The sequence below is a fragment of the Hypanus sabinus genome, chromosome 14 (assembly GCF_030144855.1).
Source record: "Hypanus sabinus isolate sHypSab1 chromosome 14, sHypSab1.hap1, whole genome shotgun sequence".
Taxonomy (NCBI): domain Eukaryota; kingdom Metazoa; phylum Chordata; class Chondrichthyes; order Myliobatiformes; family Dasyatidae; genus Hypanus; species Hypanus sabinus.
Window position 1 is genome coordinate 93,809,193 of NC_082719.1, and position 19,799 is coordinate 93,828,991.

Consider the following 19,799-nt stretch of genomic DNA (forward strand, 5'->3'; position numbering starts at 1 on the left):
TAGGTAGTGGCAGCTCATCCCCATTACCATCCCAGGCTATGACAGCCTCATAGTCAACTACATCTCTGGTTACCACCATGGTTACATTTCTTGGTGCACCAACAAGGTTATGATGAAATTGATACTTTTTCACAGACAATCAGAAAATGCAGCCAAATACTGGAGAAATTTAATAATTTCTGACCTTCCCAGTCCATGACTGTGGATTCTCAGAAAATCCAGTGAAGTTTAGCTAAAATATGGAGCCACTGTTTCACAATGGCAGAGACCTGGGTTCGATCCTGAACTTGGAGGTTTTCTCTATGTTGCGTTTGCAGCCACATTGATTTCCCCTTGGATGCTTAGGTCTATTACAACATCCACTTTTGGGCACCTCAGTAGAGCTGTGATTAGTGCGGTGCCTTTACAGTTCAGGGTACTCTGGAGTCCGGACTCTAATCCATTGTTGCCTACAGGGAGCTTCTACATTCCCCCATGACCACTGCGGTTTCCTGAGTCGTACCAGTTAGTAGGTTAATTGGTTATTGTAAGTTGTCCTGTGATTAGGCTAGATTTAAATAGGTGGGATCACAAGGGGACCACAGATTGTCATTGGGTTTAGACATTTTCAATGACCTGGAGAGCTATGTTAGCTGGAATATGGCTATGTGCTTTGGCGCTTGGTAGGGTCACCAATGTCAAACAGGTCAAAGGCTGGAATGACCAGACTAGGAGGGGTCCACCAGTCCTCCAGGGTCAGGTGTTCAGCTCAGGGCTAACAACTTTGACTGGTAAAATAAAGTAGTTACAGAAATGGCAACGAAAAGTCCTTCCATATCTGAGTGTGACAGTATTCCTGAGTCTCCACCTAGGACACATGACTGACAGTAATGAAAACTGAGGGGAAGCTACTGACATGATGAAGGAACCCCTGAACACCACTACAGATGGGGGACCTTCATTGCTGCCCTGAACGCCAGTGGGAGCTGGGCAGCACAGCCTGTTGGATTAGAAGGGCCTGTTCCGTGCAGTGTCGCCAAATAAAAATAAATAAATAAATTCCAATTGTCTTTGGGCTAGAGTTTTAAGCAAACAGCCACTCCAATGCCACATCTTGAAAAAGTTACAGTAAAATCTTGACTTTATGAAAAAGATGAAGGTCATACACAAAATGGTTTCAGACTGAAACTTCTTTTAAACTGATGAAGTCTATCTTGGACCTGGGACGTCTCTTGTATCTGTCTCCTCTTTCTGTGCAGATGGTGGACCGGTGAATGGCAGGAATGCTCAGCATCGTGTGGAAACACTGGTATCAAGAAACGCACAGTCCTGTGTACCCGCACCGTGGGGACAGAGGAGCAAGCTCTTCCCAATTCAGAGTGCAAACAGCTTCTCAAGCCAAGGACCCAAATGCCATGCAACAGAGACATCTCGTGCCCTTCAAACTGGACTGTGGGCAATTGGAGTGAAGTAAGGCACAATTTTTCCTCAAGTACAATATGTTCATGCTTTCATTTATGTATCCTTTATAAATTAAAAGTGAAGTGTATAATAATACTTAGGACATCACAGTTAGCGTCACACTGTACAGCGCCAGTGACCCAGGTTATCTGTAAATCTATATTGAGTTGCATGCTACTATGTATAAGGAGTTTATACGTCCTTCCGATGACTATATGAATTTTCTCCAGACACCCTGGTTACCTCCCAGATTCCAAACAGGTTAGTAGTTTTTAAATTTTTTTTAAGTGAGATTCAGCATGGATTAGGTCCTTCCTGCCCTTCACCACCCTGCAATCCCCTATCTTAATCCCAGCCTAATCCCACGGCCATTTACGATAATCAATTAACCTACCGACTGGTAGGTCTTTGGACTGTGGGAGAAACCAGGACACCTGGAGGAAACTCTGGAGAATGTACAAACTCATAGGCAATGAACTCGGGTCCCTGGAACTGTAAAAATGTTGTTCTAACCATTACATCACTGTGCTGCCTGTCATATAGATGTAATTAGGTGGCAGAAGCTTGTTGGGCCGGAAGGCCTGTTATGTCATGCTATATCAAAAATTGCCTTTTTTTTACCTATTTTTATACAATTTTGCATAAATTTATTTTAAAAAAACATTACTCCAAAAATGGCTTGAAGCGTTTTAATTAATGAGCTGTTTTAGATCTGCATTTGGTGTGCAGCACAAAAGACTGAGATGCAATTCGTGTGCAATTTAATGTAAATTCATGCGTAATTTAATACGGTCAATAGTATTCATGGAGTTAAGTTATACATGTTAGTGAAACTTTGATTCAACTATTTCCTCATAATGAATACAGAAAGTTGGGATGTTTTGATGCACTAATTGTTGCATCAATCAGCCATACTTTTGGTTTAACTTTTAAACTCAACTCTAAGGTGGGTTTTGGATGGATTTCTGACCAATCAGGAAATGAGTTACTCTATCTTTCAGTATTTCCAATGCATGACCATACAGTTGGATTATAGAACGGTACAGCACAGGAACAGGTCCTTCGGACCATAATTTTGTGCCAAATCAATTAAATTAGTATTCAGGTGGCCAACTAAACAAATCCCCTCTGCCAACAACGTCAACATCCTTTCATTTTCCAGACATTCATGTGCCCCTCTAAGTGCCTCTTATAAATCCATTATGTACCTGCCTCTACCACTACCCCAGGCAGTGCATTCTAGTCACCCTACACTCTCTGTATAAAAAAACTTGCCCCTCCTTTAAAATTACTCCCTCTCACCTTATTTGCACACCCTCTTGTATTAGACAGTTCAACTCTTGGAAAAGGGTATTATGCCTCTCATAATCTTAAACCTCTATCAGATCTCCCCTGAGCGTCTGCTGCTCCAGAGAAACAAGCCAGGTTTGTCCAATTTCTCATTATAACACATGCCCTCTTGTCCAGGACACATCCTGGTAAACCTCTCCTGCACCCTCTCCAAAGCCTCAATATCTTCCTATAATGGGGTGACCGGATCAGTATGCAATACTCCTGGTGTGGCTCAACTAGAGAGTTATAAAACTGCATCTTCGAATCAGGAAGGATCATTTCGAATACTACAGGTTACTGTTAGTTTAATACTTGAGTTGCTGCTTTTCGAACAAGCATTTCTCATTATAAGTAAAACAACACAACATCAAAGCTGTGAATTCATTGAAGTTTGCTCAGCAGTTGTACTGAGAGCATTTACCATGGGGGTTGACTCTGCTGTAAACAATGAGTTGGTTGTAAGGACGTCAGTCATCACAGGGAAAAGGCAAGGCAACTGGGTTGAGAGGTGTTACGTAGGCACGGAGCAAGAACGACAACAGAGTAGTAATGAAACATTATTACTGAGCCACATTAGTAATGGTACAAGCTGAGCAACTTGCAGTGTGGGGGTGCTGAACTGGGCCTGTTGAGATACAAATAACCTGAAAGCCAGTGCCAAACAGGAGAGCACATGGCACATAGGAGGGCCCAGAGTCAATCAGCTGCAGGCACATTTACACCATTCCTACAATGAATCTGACACAGATCAAGAGGGAAAATAAATCAGCCATATTCAAGTGGTGGAACAGACTCAATAGGCCCATATGAACTCATCTTCTCCTGTATCAAATACTCTCAAGGTCTACTGCATTGGCTAAGGTTAATATTGCTTCTTTGGGAGGTGGTAGCAATGATATGCCAGTGGCTTGTCTTCACTGATGGGATTTAGGTGTTCTAAATAACATCAATGATTACTCCTTTATCATTCATTTTTGTATAAATAATCACTGGGGAATATACTGAACCAAAAAAGCTATGTTCAGTTACGTTTATTCATTACATTTTGTTACAAACATTTGGAATGGGTATTAACATGAAAATGATTCCAGGACTGAATGGCTTGTCATATGAAGAGTGCTTGGTGGTTCTGAGCCTCTATTCACCAAATTTCAGAAGAATGAGGGGTGACTTTCTTAAAACCTATCAAATGGTGAAAGGCCTTGATAGAGTGGATGTGGAGAGGGTATAATGGGAGTGTCTAAGACCAGAGGCCAGTCTCACAATAGAACAGAGATGAGGAGGAATTTCTTTAGTCAGAGAGTGGTGAATCTTGGAATTCTTTGCCACAGGCAGCTGTGGAGGTGAAATCTTTATGTATATTTAAGACAGTGATTAATAGATTCTTGATTGGTCAGGACACGATGAGCAGAGTTGGTCGGAGTGGTCTGAGTCAGAGTGGTAAAGCTTGATAAGGTTTCAGTGAGAACAAGCAGAGGCAATGTAAGTAGGTAAGTTAATTCCTAATTTCTTATCTCTTTTTTCTTATTTAAATCTTGTGAGAATAGGTAGTATGTGTACAGGGCCAGTGATCTGTTCTGGATGTCAGATGTGGGATTACAGGGAGGCTACCAGCCTCCCTGTTGGCCACTTCTGCACCAGGTGCATTGAAATACAACTCCTTAGAGACCATGTTAGGGAACTGAAGATGCAGCTCGATGACCTGCAGCTTGTTAGGGGAAGTGAAGATGTGATAGGCTGGAGCTACAGGGAGATAGTCACTCCAAGGCTACAGGAAACAGACAAATGGGTGACTGCCAGCAGAGGGAAGGGGGAACATCAGCTAGAGGAGAGCACTCTGGAGGCCATTTTGAGTTCTGTTGAGGGAGATGACCTACCTGGGGAAAACAACAGAGGTCATGCCTTTGGCACTGAGTCTGGCCCTGTGGCTCAGAAGGGTTGGGAGCTGAAGATGATGGTGACAGTAATCGATAACTGTATAGTTAGGGGGACAGATTGGTTATTCTGTGGATGCAAAAAAGAATCACGAATGGTAGTTTGCCTCCCAGGTGCCAGGGTCCATGATGTTTCTGAACACATCCAGAATATTCTGAAAAGAGAAGGTGGCAGATAAATGTGTGGCTGAGGAACTGGAGCAGGGGGCAAGGATTCAGCTTTCTGGATTTTTGGGACCTCTTCTGGGGAAGCTAGGACCTGTACAAAAGGGACAGGTTGCATTTGAATCCAGAGGAAACCAATATTCTTAGGGGCACGTTTACTAGAGCTGTTGGGAGTAGTTTAAACTAATATGACAGTGGGAGGGAATGATAATGATAGCGCTGAGGTTGAGCCAGCAGGTTTACAAGTAGATGATGGGTGTAATACGAATGTAAGGAGGAACAAGACAATGATTCTGTACAATTGCAAACAGTGCAAAGAGTTAAATTGTACCACAGAGGCAAAGTTCAAAAGGGCGAAGAACGCAGGACTGAAGGTGCTGTCTTTAAATGCACGTAGCATTCGGAATAAAGTGGATAAACGTAAGACTGGCCTCTTTTACGTCGGTTGGGGAAGTTTGGTATGGGCCCCCAACTCCTAAGAACTTTCTACAGGGACACAATTGAGAGCATCCTGACTGGCTGCATCACTGTCTGGTATGGGAACTGTACCTCCCTCAATCGCAGGATTCTGCAGAGAGTGGTGTGGACAGTCCAGCACATCTGTAGTTGTGAACCCATGATTTAGGATATTTACAAAGACAGGTGTGAAAAAAGGGCCTGAAGGATCATTGAGGACCTGAGTCCCCTAACCACAATCTATTCCAGCTGCTACCATCTGGGAAATGGCACTGCAGCATAAAAGCCAGGACCAACAGGCTCCAGGACAGCTTCTTCCACCAGGCCATCAGACTGATGAACTCACACTGATTTGAGTGTATTCTATGTTACGTTGACTGTCCTGTTTATTATAAATTATTATAAATTGCTATGATTACACATTTCACAATTAGACGGAGATGTAACGTAAAGATTTTTACTTAAGTTTGTGAAGGATGTAAGAAATAAAGTCAATCCATTCATTCATTCAATTCATTCATGACGTTGTGGGCATCACGGAGCTGTGGCTAAAAGAAGGCCAGAATTGGGAGCTTAACGTTAAAGAATATACTTTCTATCAAAATGACAGCCAAGAAAACATAGGCAATGATGTGGCTCTGTTGCCAAGAGACAAGTTACATCTTTAGAAGAGGTGATATAAGGACAGAGAATGTTAAATCTTTGTGGATAGAGTTGAGAAACTACAAGGGTTAAAGAAACCATTCTGGGAATCATAAATAGACCTCCAAATAGTAGTGAAGATGGAGGGTTGTGATTTCAAAGGGAGCTGGAAAAGGCATGTATTAAGGGTAATGCCACATTACTTCAATATGCAAGGGGATTCGGAAAATCAGGTTGGTGTTGGATCACAAGAGAGGGAATTTGCTGAATGGCTACGAAGTGGGTTTTTAGAGCAGCTTGTGCTTGACCCTACTAGAAGAAAGGCTATCTTACATTGGATGCTGTGTGATAACCCAGATCTTATTAGGGAGTTTAACGTAATGGAACCCTTAGGAGGCAGTGATCATAATATGATTGAATTCATACTGCAGTTTGAGAGGGAGAAGCGTAAGTCACATGTATCAGTATCACAATGGAATAAAGGGAATTACAGAGGCATGTGAGAGGAGCTTGTCCAGGTGCGTTGGAGGAGGATACTAGCAGGAATGACAGTAGAACAGAGGGGGCTGAAATTGCTGGGAATAGTTCATAAGGTGTAAGATAAATATGTCCCACAGAAGAAGTTGTTCTCAAATGGCAACTGTAGCTGACAAGGGAAGCTAAGAACCGCGTAAAAGCCAAGGAAAAGGCATATAAGATAGCAAAAGGGAATGGAAAGTTGGATGATCGGGAAGCTTTTAAAATTCAAGAAAAGGCAAGTAGAAAGCTATAAGAAGGGAAAAGATGAAATATGAGGCCAGGCTAGCCGATAATATAAAATAGGATACCAACGTTTTTTTTTCAGTTATATAAAGAGTAAAAGGGAGGTGAGAGTTGATGTTGGACCACTGGAAAATGATGCTGGTAAGGGAATAATGGAGTACAATGAAATGGCACAGGAAATTAATGAGTACTTTGCATCATTCTTCACTGTGGTAGACACTAGCAGTGTGCCAGAGGTCTGTGAGTGTCAAAGAGCAGGAGTGAGTGCCGTTGCTATTACAATGGAAAAAGTGTGGCATCTTCAAAGGTCTTAAATGAATAAGTCACCTGGACCAGGTGGGCTACATCCCAGAGTCCTCAGAGAGGTTACTAAAGAGATAACAGATATATTGGTCATGATCTTTCAAGAATCACTTGACTCTGGCATGGTCTCAGAGGACTGGAAAATTGCAAATGTCACTCCACACTTTAAGAAGGGAGGAAGGCAAAAGAAAGGAAATTATAGGGCAGTTTGCCTAACCTCTGTCACTTTGAAAGTGTTGGAGTCTATGAGGTTTTGGGGTACTTGAAAACTAATGATAAAATAAGTCAAAGTCAACAGGGTTTCTATGAAGGGGAATCTTGCCAGACTAAACTCTTGGAGTTATTCAAGGAAGTAACAAGTGGGTTGGACAAAGAAAAGGCAGTGGATGTCATTTGCTTGGATTTTCAGAAGGCATTTGATAGAGTGCCACAAATGGAGCAGCTTAACAAGATAAAATCCTATGGCATTACAGGGAAGTTACTGGCATGGATAGAGGAATGGCTGACAGGCAGGAGGCATGGAGTACGAATAAAATCAATCTTTTCTGGTTGGCTGCCAGTGTCTAGTGGTGTTCCTCAGGGGTCAATATTAGGACCGTTACTTTTCATATTGCTTGTCATTGATTTAGATAATGGAATTGATGGCTTTGTGGCAAAGTTTGCCAATGGTATGAAGATGGGTAGAGGGGTAGGTAGTGCTGAGGAAGCAATACGATTGCAGCAGGACTTAGACTAATTGAAATAGGTAAAATAGTGGCAGATGGAATACAGTGCAGGAAAATGTATGAACATGCATTTTGATAAAAGGAACAATAGGCAGACTATTATCTAACTGGGGAGAAAATACAAACATCAGAGTGCAGAGGGACTTAGGATTCCTTGTGCAAGACTCCCAGAAGGTTAATTTACAGGTTGACTTTGTGGTAAAGAAGGCAAATGCAATGTTGGCATTTATTTCAAGGGGAATAAAATATAAAATCAAGGAAATATTGCCAAAGCTTTATAAGACACTAGTCAGGCCACACTTGGAGGGTTGGTAAGTGTTCTGAGTCCCATATCTCAGAAAGGAAGTGTTGCCATTGGAGAAAGTCCAGAGGAGGTTCACGAGGATGATTCCGGGAACGAAGGGGTTAACATGAGGAGCTTTTGGCAGCTTTGGGCCTGTACTCACTGGAATTTAGAAGAACATGGGGGATCTCATTGAAACCTACCGTATGTTGAAAGAACTAGATTAGGGGGATGTGGAGAGGATATTTCCTATGGTGGTGATGGACGGGATGGGTGGCACATTCAGAACTAGAGGGCACAACCTCAAAATCATGGGGCAATATTTTAGAACTGAGGTAAAGAGGAATTTTTTTTTTTATCCAGAGTGTAGTGAATCTGTGGAATGCTCTGCCACAGACTGTGCTGGAAGTCAAGTCCGTGGAAATATTTAAGCAGGAGCTGATAATTTCCTGATTGGTCAGGGCATCAAAGATATGGTGAGAAGGCAGATGTATAGGGTTGAATGGGATCCAAGATCAGCTATGATGGAATGACAGAATAGATTCAATGCGCTGACTGGCCTAATTCTGCTCCTATGTCTTATGGTCTTATGGACATGAAGGGGTATGTGGAAAAGGCAGGAGATTGAGGAGGAAAAGTGGACCAGCCATAATAAAATGGTGGAGCAGACTCAATGGGCTAAATGTCCTAATTCTGCTCCTTGTTCTATGTTCTTATATGTTCACTATTCAAGACTCCTGAAGTATTTCAGTGGTCCTTTGAAATATCTAGGGAAAATAACATCCTTTTTGTGTAATATACACCACTGACTCTGTTTTGATTAGGAAGCCACAGTTTTTGTAACCAAAGGATGTCAATCCAAATTTCCTCTCAAATCTGGAGCAGGTTCAGTGTAATTTTGAGGGCACACTTACAAATGCAAATATTGTGGAATTTTGGGAAATGGATTTGGATTTGATTTATTCTTGTCACATATACCAAGATAACAGTGAAAGCTTTCATTTCACACTGTCCACCCAAAGCAAAACATTCTACTGTACATTGTTGTAGAACATGGTGAAACTACAACAATGCAGAGTCATCTAACAGCTACAGAGAAAATTTAGTGCAAGATTATAACAAGGTTAGTCCCACAAGATGTCAAAAGGGATTTTATTGTACCAGGGAACCCTATAATATTCTTCAAACTGTGAGGTAGAAATTGTCCTTGAGCCTTATGGTACGTACTTCCAGGCTTTTGTATCTTCTGCCTGGTGGAAGAGGGGAGAAGAGAGAATGTCTAAGGTGGATTGGTTCTGCAAATCTGAAATAAAACTAAGAAAACTGAAGATGGTAAATTGGGTAGACAGTGTGAAGGGAAAGAAAAGAAAAATCTAATTTTCTGTCGATTAGTTTTAATTAGAATTGGATTAAGATTGGCTTTATTTTGTAATTTGTACTTAGAAACATACCGTAAATGTGTTGTTTGCAACAATGACTAACACCGTGCGCGGATGTGCTGACGGCAGTTCCTCAAGTGTTGCATGCTTCCTGTGCCAATGTAGTGGAGCCGCAATTTACAAACTCATACTAATCCATACGTCTGGAATCTGGAGGAATACAGAAAACCAGGAGGAAGCCCATGCGATTACGGAGAAATTGTACAAACTCCTCACGGACGGCAGTGGGAATTGTAGCACAATCGCTGGTGCTGTAAAGCATTACACCAATCACCATGCTGCCACAGCACCCGCAGTCTGGAGCAAACGTATCACAGCTTAGAGAAAAGCCAGAAAGGGATGAAATAAATCAGGAATGTGATGGCTGAAATCACACCTTGCACAGTCAGATCTCCAAGCCCCTGAATACTCACTCAGGATATGCGGTGGTTTCAGTTTATGCTGCAGTGGATGTTCGACATCAGCGGCTAATGTCACATAGCTTAGTTATCTGGCTTTTCGTAAGATGGCAGCACATTCGATCGCAGCGGCTCCTACGTCATCAGCAAAAGGTGCTACTGTCCTTTTAAAGCTTATTTTTATGAATGCAACATCCAGCTAGACATTAAGAACTTAAAGTACTGGAGTTCTAGCCCATCAGTGAGTTGCTTGCTAATTGGAGGAGAGAGTAAAGAGCAGGTCATGTTGCTGCTTGCTTCAGAGGAGTCGACGCGAGAAGGAGACATGCAGTCTAATAGTGAGTGACAGACTGAGTCACTTTTCTTGTGATCTCAAGATCCTTTTGGACATTGTTAATGTGGAGTGCTGCAAATCTGATTCACTGATATTGGCGGATGGCAAGGGTGGTCGGTTGGCGAGCTGAATGGGCTTGGTTGTAGTGAGGACTCGGCCTCAAGCCGTGGTGTTGCCTGCTTACTGCTGCCAAGAAGGAGTTGCCAGAGCCGATTTTCTCCACTGGGGGCAGTGTAGCACAGCAGCCAGGCTGGAGTCAGTGCTGCTGTCTCCCAGTGCTCGCTTGGCAGCAGAAGAGATGTGGTTGAATGTAGATTTCCGCAGTATTCATGGACTCAAGGTCTGGATGCTTTTTCTGTGGCTCTATTTCACTGATATCTTACACGTGTTTGCTATCTGATGTGTGTTATGTGTGCTTTGTGTTGTGTGTGACCATTGGTACTGTGTCTTGCACCTTGGTCCTTCAGTAACGCTGTCTCATTTGGTTGTATTCATGGATGTTCATGTATGATTCAATGACAATGAAAATATTGCTTCCTGAATACTTTTGAGTGTATCTTATTGATTGTGGTCTGCTGATCATGAAAATCACCATGAAATTTCCCCATCTCACACCATTATTTTGTAATCACCTATATTTATTATTTCAAATCATAATTCAAGTCAATTAACAAAGTTGCCCGCAATATAAGCTGAAAAATTTTCTATCTTGTCTATCCAGGATTTAGAACAGCTACAGAAGCATCATGCACAAACCATTCAATGGATTGTGCTTACATGTATATCGGTTTGCGATCATGTGAATGTGTGAGCTCTACACACATCGCATATTGTGTGTACTTAATGTAATAAAATAATTGTATTTTCAGGAGTATTTATGAAAGCAAGATGTCTCACCAATGTTGTAACAGCCTGACTGTCAGAGTCAGAATCAGAATCAGGTTTATTATCACCGGCATGTGTCGCAAAATTTGTTAACTTAGCAGCAGCAGTTCAATGCAATGCATGATAATATAAAAAATAAATAAATAAATTGCAGTAAGTGTAAATGTATGTATATAAAATAGATTAAAAATAGTGCAAACACAGAAGTACAATACAGTATATTAAACAAAGTGAGTTGGTGTTCATGGATTCAATGTCCATTTAGGAATTATATGGCAGAGGGGAAGAAGCTGTTCCTGAATCACTGAGTGTGTGCCTTCAAGCTTCTGTACCTCCTGCTGGACAGTAACAATGAGAAGAGGGCATGCCCTGGGTGATGGGAATCCTTAATAATGGACGTCATCTTTCTGAGGCACCACTCCTTGCAGATGTCTTGGACACTACAGAGGCTAGTACAAAAAATGGAGCTGACTAACTTTACATTCTGTTGTTTCTTTCGGTCCTGAGCAGCAGCCCCCACCCCCCATACCAGATAGTAATGCAGCCTGTTGGAATGCTCTCTATGATGCATCTACAGACATTTTCGAGTGTTTTAGTTGACAAACCAAATCTCTTTAAATTCCTACTGAAAGTTTCTATTATATTTGTGGTGAGCATATGCTTAGATCTCAAAGGACAGAGCTTAACTCAAAAGTACCCTGTCAGGACAGCTGGAGAACATGACTAGTGAGATGTTATGGGTGGAACTAAGAAATAAGAAAGGTGTGAGCACGTTAATGAGAACACCAGATATGTAAGACATGGACTGATTAAGGATAGTCCACGTGTCTTTGTGCATGGAAAGTCATGTCTACCAATCTTACAGAGCTTTTCGAGTAAGTTACCAGGAAAGTGGATGAAGGGAAGGCAGTGAATGTTGTCTACATTGACTTTCTTAAGGTATTTGACAAGGTCCCTATTGGGGGTTGGTCAAGAAGGTTCAGATGCTGGGCCTTCAGGATGAGGTAGCTGGAGGCCCATGACTAGTGGTGTGCCACAGGGATCAGTGCTGGGTCCTTTGATGTTTGTCATCTATATCAATGACCTGGATGGTAATGTGGTGAACTGGACAAGCAAATTTGTGGATGACACCAAGACTGGGGTGTAGTGGACAGTGAGGAAGGCTATCATGGCTTGCAGAGGGATCTGCATCAGCTGGAAAAATGGGTTAAGACATGGAAAGTGGAACTTATTGCAGACAAATGCAAGGTAGGACCAACCAGGATAGGTCTCACACAGTGAATAGTAGGGCACTAAGGAGAGTGGTAGAATGAAGGGATCTGGGAATACAGATACATAATTCATTGAATGTGATGTCCCAGTTAGAAAGGGTCATAAAGAAAGACTTAGGCACATTGGCCTTCATAGATCAATGTACTAACAATGGGATGTTATGTTGAAGTTGTATAAGATGTTGCTGAGGCCTAATTTGGAGTATTGTGAGCAGTTTTGGTAAGCTACCTACAGGAAAGATATAAATAAGTTTGAAAGAGTACAGAGAAAATTTACAAGGATGTTTTTGGGTCTAGGGGACCTGAGTTATGTGAAAACATTGAATAGGTTAGGACTGTATTCTATAGAATGTAGAAGATTGAGATGAGATTTGGTAGAGGTATGCAAATTTATGAGGGGTACAGATAGTGTAAATGTAAGCAGGCTTTTTCCATTGAGCTTGGGTGGGATTTCAACCAGAGGTCATGATTTAAAGTGTCACGTACCCCCTGAATAGGTTACCAAACCAGCAGAAATGGAATGATTTGTTAGAGTCCAGTGGTACTGTAACTAAAAGTGGTTATTAGTAAACTAAGTAATAGCATCAAAAATGCCAATGTACATATAAAGCAAGTTAGCAATGATATATACAGAAGTGTGGAAATATAAACCAAAACCAAGCTCTATCCAAGTCCAGGGGTAAATGAATAGTCTTAAGATAATGCAGAGTTCAGATCAGTTCAGTTTGGGTTGAGGTAGTTGCTGTTGTGACGTTGGAGAGAGAGAGAGTGAGCGAGCAAGAGATGAGAAGCTACAGCAGGTAAACCTTCTGTTGTCTTCTTGTTCCGTTGTACTGTTGTGGTCACCGATTATGAACCCTCTGTTCCAGGCCAGACCGTTCTTCAGTGGTGGGTTCATCACCCAGGCGAGGGTGGACGCACACACAAGCCCCACCAGCCTGCCTTCACACACTGTGAGCCTCTGACTGATTCCCCCAAATTGATCCTCCAAGCCTCCACCTTCCTGTGGGTGCACACCACTCTTTCAGTGTCCAGTGGCATGTCTGTCTGTGTCTCAGCAGACTCGTCTTTTAGTTCCCCTGCTGGGGTACCAGCCATCCATCAACTGTCCATGTCCATCACTTGGCTCCTCCTTGCTGTGTCAGCAGGGATCCACATAAACAGGCCAAATGTCCTTAGCGCTCAAGTCAACAATCAGCGAAGAAGCCACAATACTAAATCATCCATGGAGCCATAACTTTAATCCTTGTCTCTCTCTCTCTCTCATTATCAACATATGCAGCATGGTGCCTCTCTCCCTCTTTATCTCGCTCTCTCTCGTTAGCAGCATAGTTCACGGGGGGGTCAACTCTGGACCCCTTGGTTTGCTCATCACACATAACAAAAGGTAAAAGGTGAGATTTTCAAGGCGAATATGAGGAGAAACCTCTTCACTCAGGGGTTTGTGAGAGTCTGGAATAAGATGCCAGTACAAGTGGCGCATGTGAGTTTGATGTCAAGGTTTAAGAGAAGATTTGTTAGGTACATGGATAGTAGCGAAATGGAGGGCTATGGTCCCAGTGCAGGTTGATGGGAGTACACAGTTTAAATGGTTTTGGCATGGACTAGATGGGCCAAATGGCCTGTTTCTATTCTGTACTTCTCTCTGAATCTATGACTGCTCTTAAGCTCTATAAGCTCCATAAGCTCTACTTTGCTCTATAAGCTCTACTTTGGGTATAAAATTGGCAACCAAGACCAAGCATGGGCTGTTCACATTTGTTGCATTCCCATATAGCCTTCATCCCTACAAATCTTGGCACTGTTAGTGACGAGCATGGTGAGAGGTTTCACCAGGACATGGAAGTCATGGAGAAATGGTATCAGAGCAACTGGACTCCATCAATGCTGCTGATTATTGTTGGACACTTAAGTGAGAAGCCTCAGACACTGAGTACAAATGTAAATCATCAACAAGATATTTTTAACATAGTTGAATTACTGCAAAGTATCAGCACAGTCATGCAATTAAAAGCATTACAGTCAATAGCTAACTTCTGGTTTCTCCACATTCTTATGTGGTACAAGTACACTGAAATTATCTTCATGTTCAGCATCAAGCTATCTTAAACAAAAAAAAATCTGAAAAAGAAACACTTCTGAAAAAATTTCTTTTCCAGTGGTATTAAACTTGAATTGAATAACAAGTTGGTCATAGTGATGATGGGTACCAGTTTCATCCTGGAACATGGTCTCCAAGCTCAAGGTCATGTACAGAGTTGCAGCTGGCCATGCTTGATGCTAGCTGCCTGGTTACTATCAACTTTGCCAATGTACCACATATTTACAAACGTTTGTATTTCACTGCACTTAACCATGAGGCTATTCCACCAAAGTCTTCCACATCCTCATCAGCTTCTACAGTACATGGAGTGTCTGAACTGTTGACTGCAATCGAATCAGAGCCTCATAGAGTAAACAGGCCCTTTGGCCCAACTGATCACAGCATTCTCCCTGCCAGTCCCAGTTCCCCATGTTCAGTCTATATCCCCCAAAGCCTTTCCCCTCAGTTGCAATCTTTTAAAGTTTGCAATTGTATCCACGTCTGGCAACTTATTCCAGATACTCACTACTATCTGTGCAAAGAAATTACATCTCAGGCCTCTTTTAAATACCTCGGCTCTACAACTAAAAATCATGGGTTATGAGTGAAAGGTAAAAAGTTTAAAGGGAACATGAGGGGAAACTTCGTCACTCAGAGGGTGGTGAGAGTGTACGAGCTGCCAGTGGTAGTGGTGGATGTGATTTCCATTTCAATATTTAAATTTGGATAGGTAAGTGGATGGGAGGGGTATGGAGAGCTATGATCTTGGTGCATGTCTATGGGATTAGGCAGTTTAAATGATTCAGCATGGACTAGAAAGGACTGTTTCTGTGCTGTAGTTTACTATGATCCTTATCTGTATGCTTCATTTTTGGACTCCCCATCCAATTGGAAAAGACTGACCACCCTCCCGCACCCGCTCCAGCTTGACAATTTCTTCTGTATAGCAAGGTCAAGGATCTGGGACCATCTTTATTCACCCTCTACATTTATATGCATTACAAATTTGCTGTGGTGTGTTGGTGCGACATGGAACAAAAACATCGACATTCAACAATTATAAAGAATAAAAAATTATATTAAAATTAAAGTTAAAATACAGATATGGAATATAATGTGCATAAATACTGAAATATCAGCAAATATGTACATACAATGTAAGTCGTCAAGCTTATTGTCAATTAACTATGTACATGTTTATAATGTATATAAAAATAATTGACATATATAGAAATGACATAATATTCCTCTGAACCAGGGTGCAAAGCACAATATTACACATAAGACACATAACGTAAATAGCTTATGAAGGTAAGGGTAAAATCTACAGATGAATCATGCATAAATAATGAAGTAAAGTGCATAAGCTAAATACTGTAAGGTACAGGTCAGATTAACCAATGACACCGAACATGATGCGGCAGGGGGTTCAGAAGCCCAATAGCCTGGGGGAAGAAACTGTTTCCATCCTGACCGTTCTTGTTTTTATGGATCAGTCTCCTGCCTGATGGTAGAAAGTCAGAGAGAATGCTGGATGAATAGGTGGGATCATTAATAATAGTAAGGGCTCTGTGCATGCAGCTCTCCTAATAAACGTCCCCAGTGGATGGAAGGGAGAAAGGACATTATAAAAAGCGGTTTAAAGTGTTTTCAGTGCAGTGTCATGATTGAAGCAATAGATGTAGGGAGTGGGGAGCTACTGGAATAGCTGATTCAATTAACTGCTAGGGGAAGAAACTTTAAAGATGGTGTGAAGTTTTGTTTAGTGCTTTCCGGGGGGAGTTTTTGAAAAAGGCGATTTGCAAGGTGGGAAGTGTCTGCAATGATTTTTTTCCAGCCCACTTCTTTGTCCTGAACACATACAAGTCGTGCAGTGATGGTAGACTGTGGCTGATTTTCTTTTCTGCTGACTGGACGGTATTTGTATATTCTGAGAGAATGCTGCACCAAACCAGACAGTAATGGTTAATGTGAGGATGCTCTCTGTAACGGCAGAGTAGAACTGCACCAAATGTTCTGGGTGACTAAAACTGTACACAATACTCCAAGTGCAGTCTCATCAATAACTTCTACAACTGCAACATAATTCCCCTATTCCTAAACTTGATGCCCTGGTTCATGAAGGCCAGCATACTAAACACCTTATTCACCACCCTGTCTAATTTTGCAGCCACTTTCAGTGAACTGCGCACTAGTACTCACAGAATTCTCTGTTCCATGATACTTGTCAGTGGCCTCCCATCCACCGTACATGTCATCATCATGTGTGGTATCGTATGATGTGGGCATCATGGTCTTTCCATGACCATGATTGTTCTTGCCAAATTTTTCTACAGACGTGGTTGTGGTTTATCATTCTATTATTCTGGGCAGTGTCTTTACAAAATGGCTAACACCAGCCATTATCAATACTCTTCAGAGACTGCCTGGCTTCAGTGGTTGCATAAACAGGGTTTGTGATCTGCACCAGTGCTCATATGGCCATCCACCACCTGCTCCCATGGCTTCACATGACCCTGACTGGGGAGCTGAGCAGCTGTTATACCTTACCTAAGGGTGACTTGCAGGCTAAAGGAAGGATGGAGTGCCTTACACTGCCTTTGGTAAAGATGTATCTCCACCCTGCCACGCTATGTTGAATATTCAATGTGCATCACTACACTTATTCAGTTGAAATCCATTTGCCATTCCTCAGCCTTTCTCCGTAACTGATCGAGATCCCTTTGTAATTCAATGCAATCTGCTTCATAAGACCATAGATACTGTACTACTGTCGGAGCAGAATTAAGCCATGGCTAATCCAATTTTCCTCCTAGCCTCAATCTGCTCCCTTCTCCCCATATCCCTTCATGCCTTGGTTAATCAAGAGCCTATCAATCTCTGCCTTAAATATCCATAAAAATTTGGCCTCCACAGCTGCTCGTGGCAGCAAACTCCACATCACTCTTTGGCTAAAGAAGTTCCTCTTCATCTCCATTCTAAAAGAACGCCCCTCTATTCTGAGGCTGTCCCACATAGGAAACATCCTCTCCCCATTCACTCTATCAAGGCCTTTCACCATTCAATAGGTTTCAATGAGGTCACCCCTCATTCTCCCAAATTCCAGTGAATACAGATCTAGAGCCATCGAACACTTTTCAGATGCCATTCAATCCTGGTCTAACTTTTGTGAACCTCTTTTGAAACCTCTCCAGTTTCAGCTCTATCTGTTCACTATCATCAAGATCCCCTAATTTAGTATAAATTGGTTTGAGGTTGCATGACCATGTGCCTTCATATTGCAATCTTAATAGAGTCATAGTCATAGAGCACTACAGCACTGAAACAGGCCATTCAGCCCATCTATTCCATATTGATCTAATACTCTGCCTAGTCCAGTGACTCCACATTATCTTGTATCAAAAGGCACAAGGGAAAGATTATGTGTTGGGAACTGAGTAGAGAACTTGTTTAATCATAAGAGCTTGAAGAGAATGCAAGGAGCTATAAATAAAAAGGGTAATTTACTTCAAATTAACAAACTTTATTGTATTCTTGACAGATTATATCTTGTTTTAATCAGTTCAACAGATAAAGTTAATGCACAAAATTAAAGGTGTGGGTAAATTACACTTAGCATTAAAGGCTTCATATAATCACCTGTCAAAGCATAAAAAGTAAATAACCCTAACTTAATATTGTAAATCTTAACTGCTTTAAATAATTGCATTTATTTTGCAATTGCCATACATTGATAAGAAACAAAACTCCAATACAATTTGATTGGGCTGATACACAGTATTCAGCCAAGGCTGTGGTGAGAATATACTGTACATCATCCGTTCAAATTATAGGAGACTAATTACTTAAGGATTCAGAATTTTGAACTTCCAAATTCATTTTGTGAGCTAATTATGAAGTAGGTCTAACAGTAGTTATATATAACTTGTTAATCTCCTCAGTAAGAAAGGCTTATGTCATTCTTCCAAACAGAATACATTTACAATCAAATTGCTTCACATCACATTACAAGTCTGGTTAACCACCAGTCTCAAAGCCTATTCAGCCCCTCGAAATAGTATCGAAATAGCATCTAATTTTAGTTTTAATTCCACAAGAACCTGTAGCCTCCTACTCCACACATCATTGGTGGCACATGATGCATCAAAGGGATGTTATTTTTCTTAGATTTCTCAAAGAGCCACCAAAATGCTTCAGGAGTCCCAAAACATGAACATATTCATTCCAAATGATTGTAATGAAATATGAATTGTTGGCAGAGGCTTCAAAATGTAATGCATAGATGTATTTGAATACACCATTTTTAGATCAGTATGTTCTCCAATAATTATTTACAAACATGTTAACTGAAGGATAAAAGAATACCCATTGATTTAATTTACAACATCTAAAATCTTCATGTGGAGAACTACACTAATGGAGGTAGTGATGTACAGTTAGTTTATTGGGTACACCTGTACACCTGTTCATTAATGCAAATATCTAATCAGCCAATCATGTGGCAGCAACTCAATGCATAAAAGCATGCAGACATGGTCAAGAGGTTCAGTGGTTGATCCGACCAAACATCACAATAGGGGAAGACACCAGAAGCACTACATATGCTGGATATCTAGAGCAATACACACAATGTGCTGCAGGAGCTCAGCAGGTCAGGCAGCATCTATGGATGGGAGGTAAGCAGTTGACATCTTGGCCCAAGAGGGCCCCAACCCAAAATGTAAACTGTATATTCGAATTCATAGGTGGTTCCTGACCTGCTGTGCTCATATTACAATGGGGGAAGAGATGTGATACCAGTGACTTTGACTCTGGAATGAGTGTTGATGCTAGATGGGGGGGTTTGTGTATCAAGAAAGCTAATGGCATGTTGGCCTTCATAACAAGGGGAGTTGAGTATAGGAGCAAAGAGGTCCTTCTGCTGTTGTACAGGGCCCTGGTGAGACACACCTGGAGTATTGTGTGCAGTTTTGGTCTCCAAATTTGAGGAAGGACATTCTTGCTATTGAGGGAGTGCAGCGTAGGTTCACAAGGTTAATTCCCAGGATGGTGGGACTGTCATATGTTGAAAGATTGAAGCGACAGGGCTTGTATACACTGGAATTTAGAAGGATGAGAGGGGATCTGATTGAAACATATAAGATTATTCAGGGATTGGACACGCTAGAGGCAGGAAAAATGTTCCCAATGTTGGGGGAGTCCAGAACCAGAGGCCACAGTTTAAGAATAAGGGGTAGGCCATTTAAAACAGAGTTGAGGAAAAACTTTTTCACCCAGAGAGTTGTGGATCTATGGAATGCTCTGCCTCAGAAGGCAGTGGAGGCCAATTCTCCGGATGCTTTCAAGA

At 41.6% G+C, this 19,799-nt stretch overlaps 1 protein-coding gene across 1 annotated transcript in view; it reads left to right on the forward strand.

The window, feature by feature from the left end:
* The window catches only part of LOC132404996 (A disintegrin and metalloproteinase with thrombospondin motifs 12-like), a 626,192-nt gene that overhangs the window by 493,074 nt on the left and 113,319 nt on the right, over positions 1 to 19,799 (forward strand). The window contains exon 18 of the mRNA XM_059989657.1: positions 1,239 to 1,449. Coding sequence (XP_059845640.1) covers positions 1,239 to 1,449 — 211 coding nt within the window. The remainder of the gene's footprint in view (positions 1 to 1,238; positions 1,450 to 19,799) is intronic.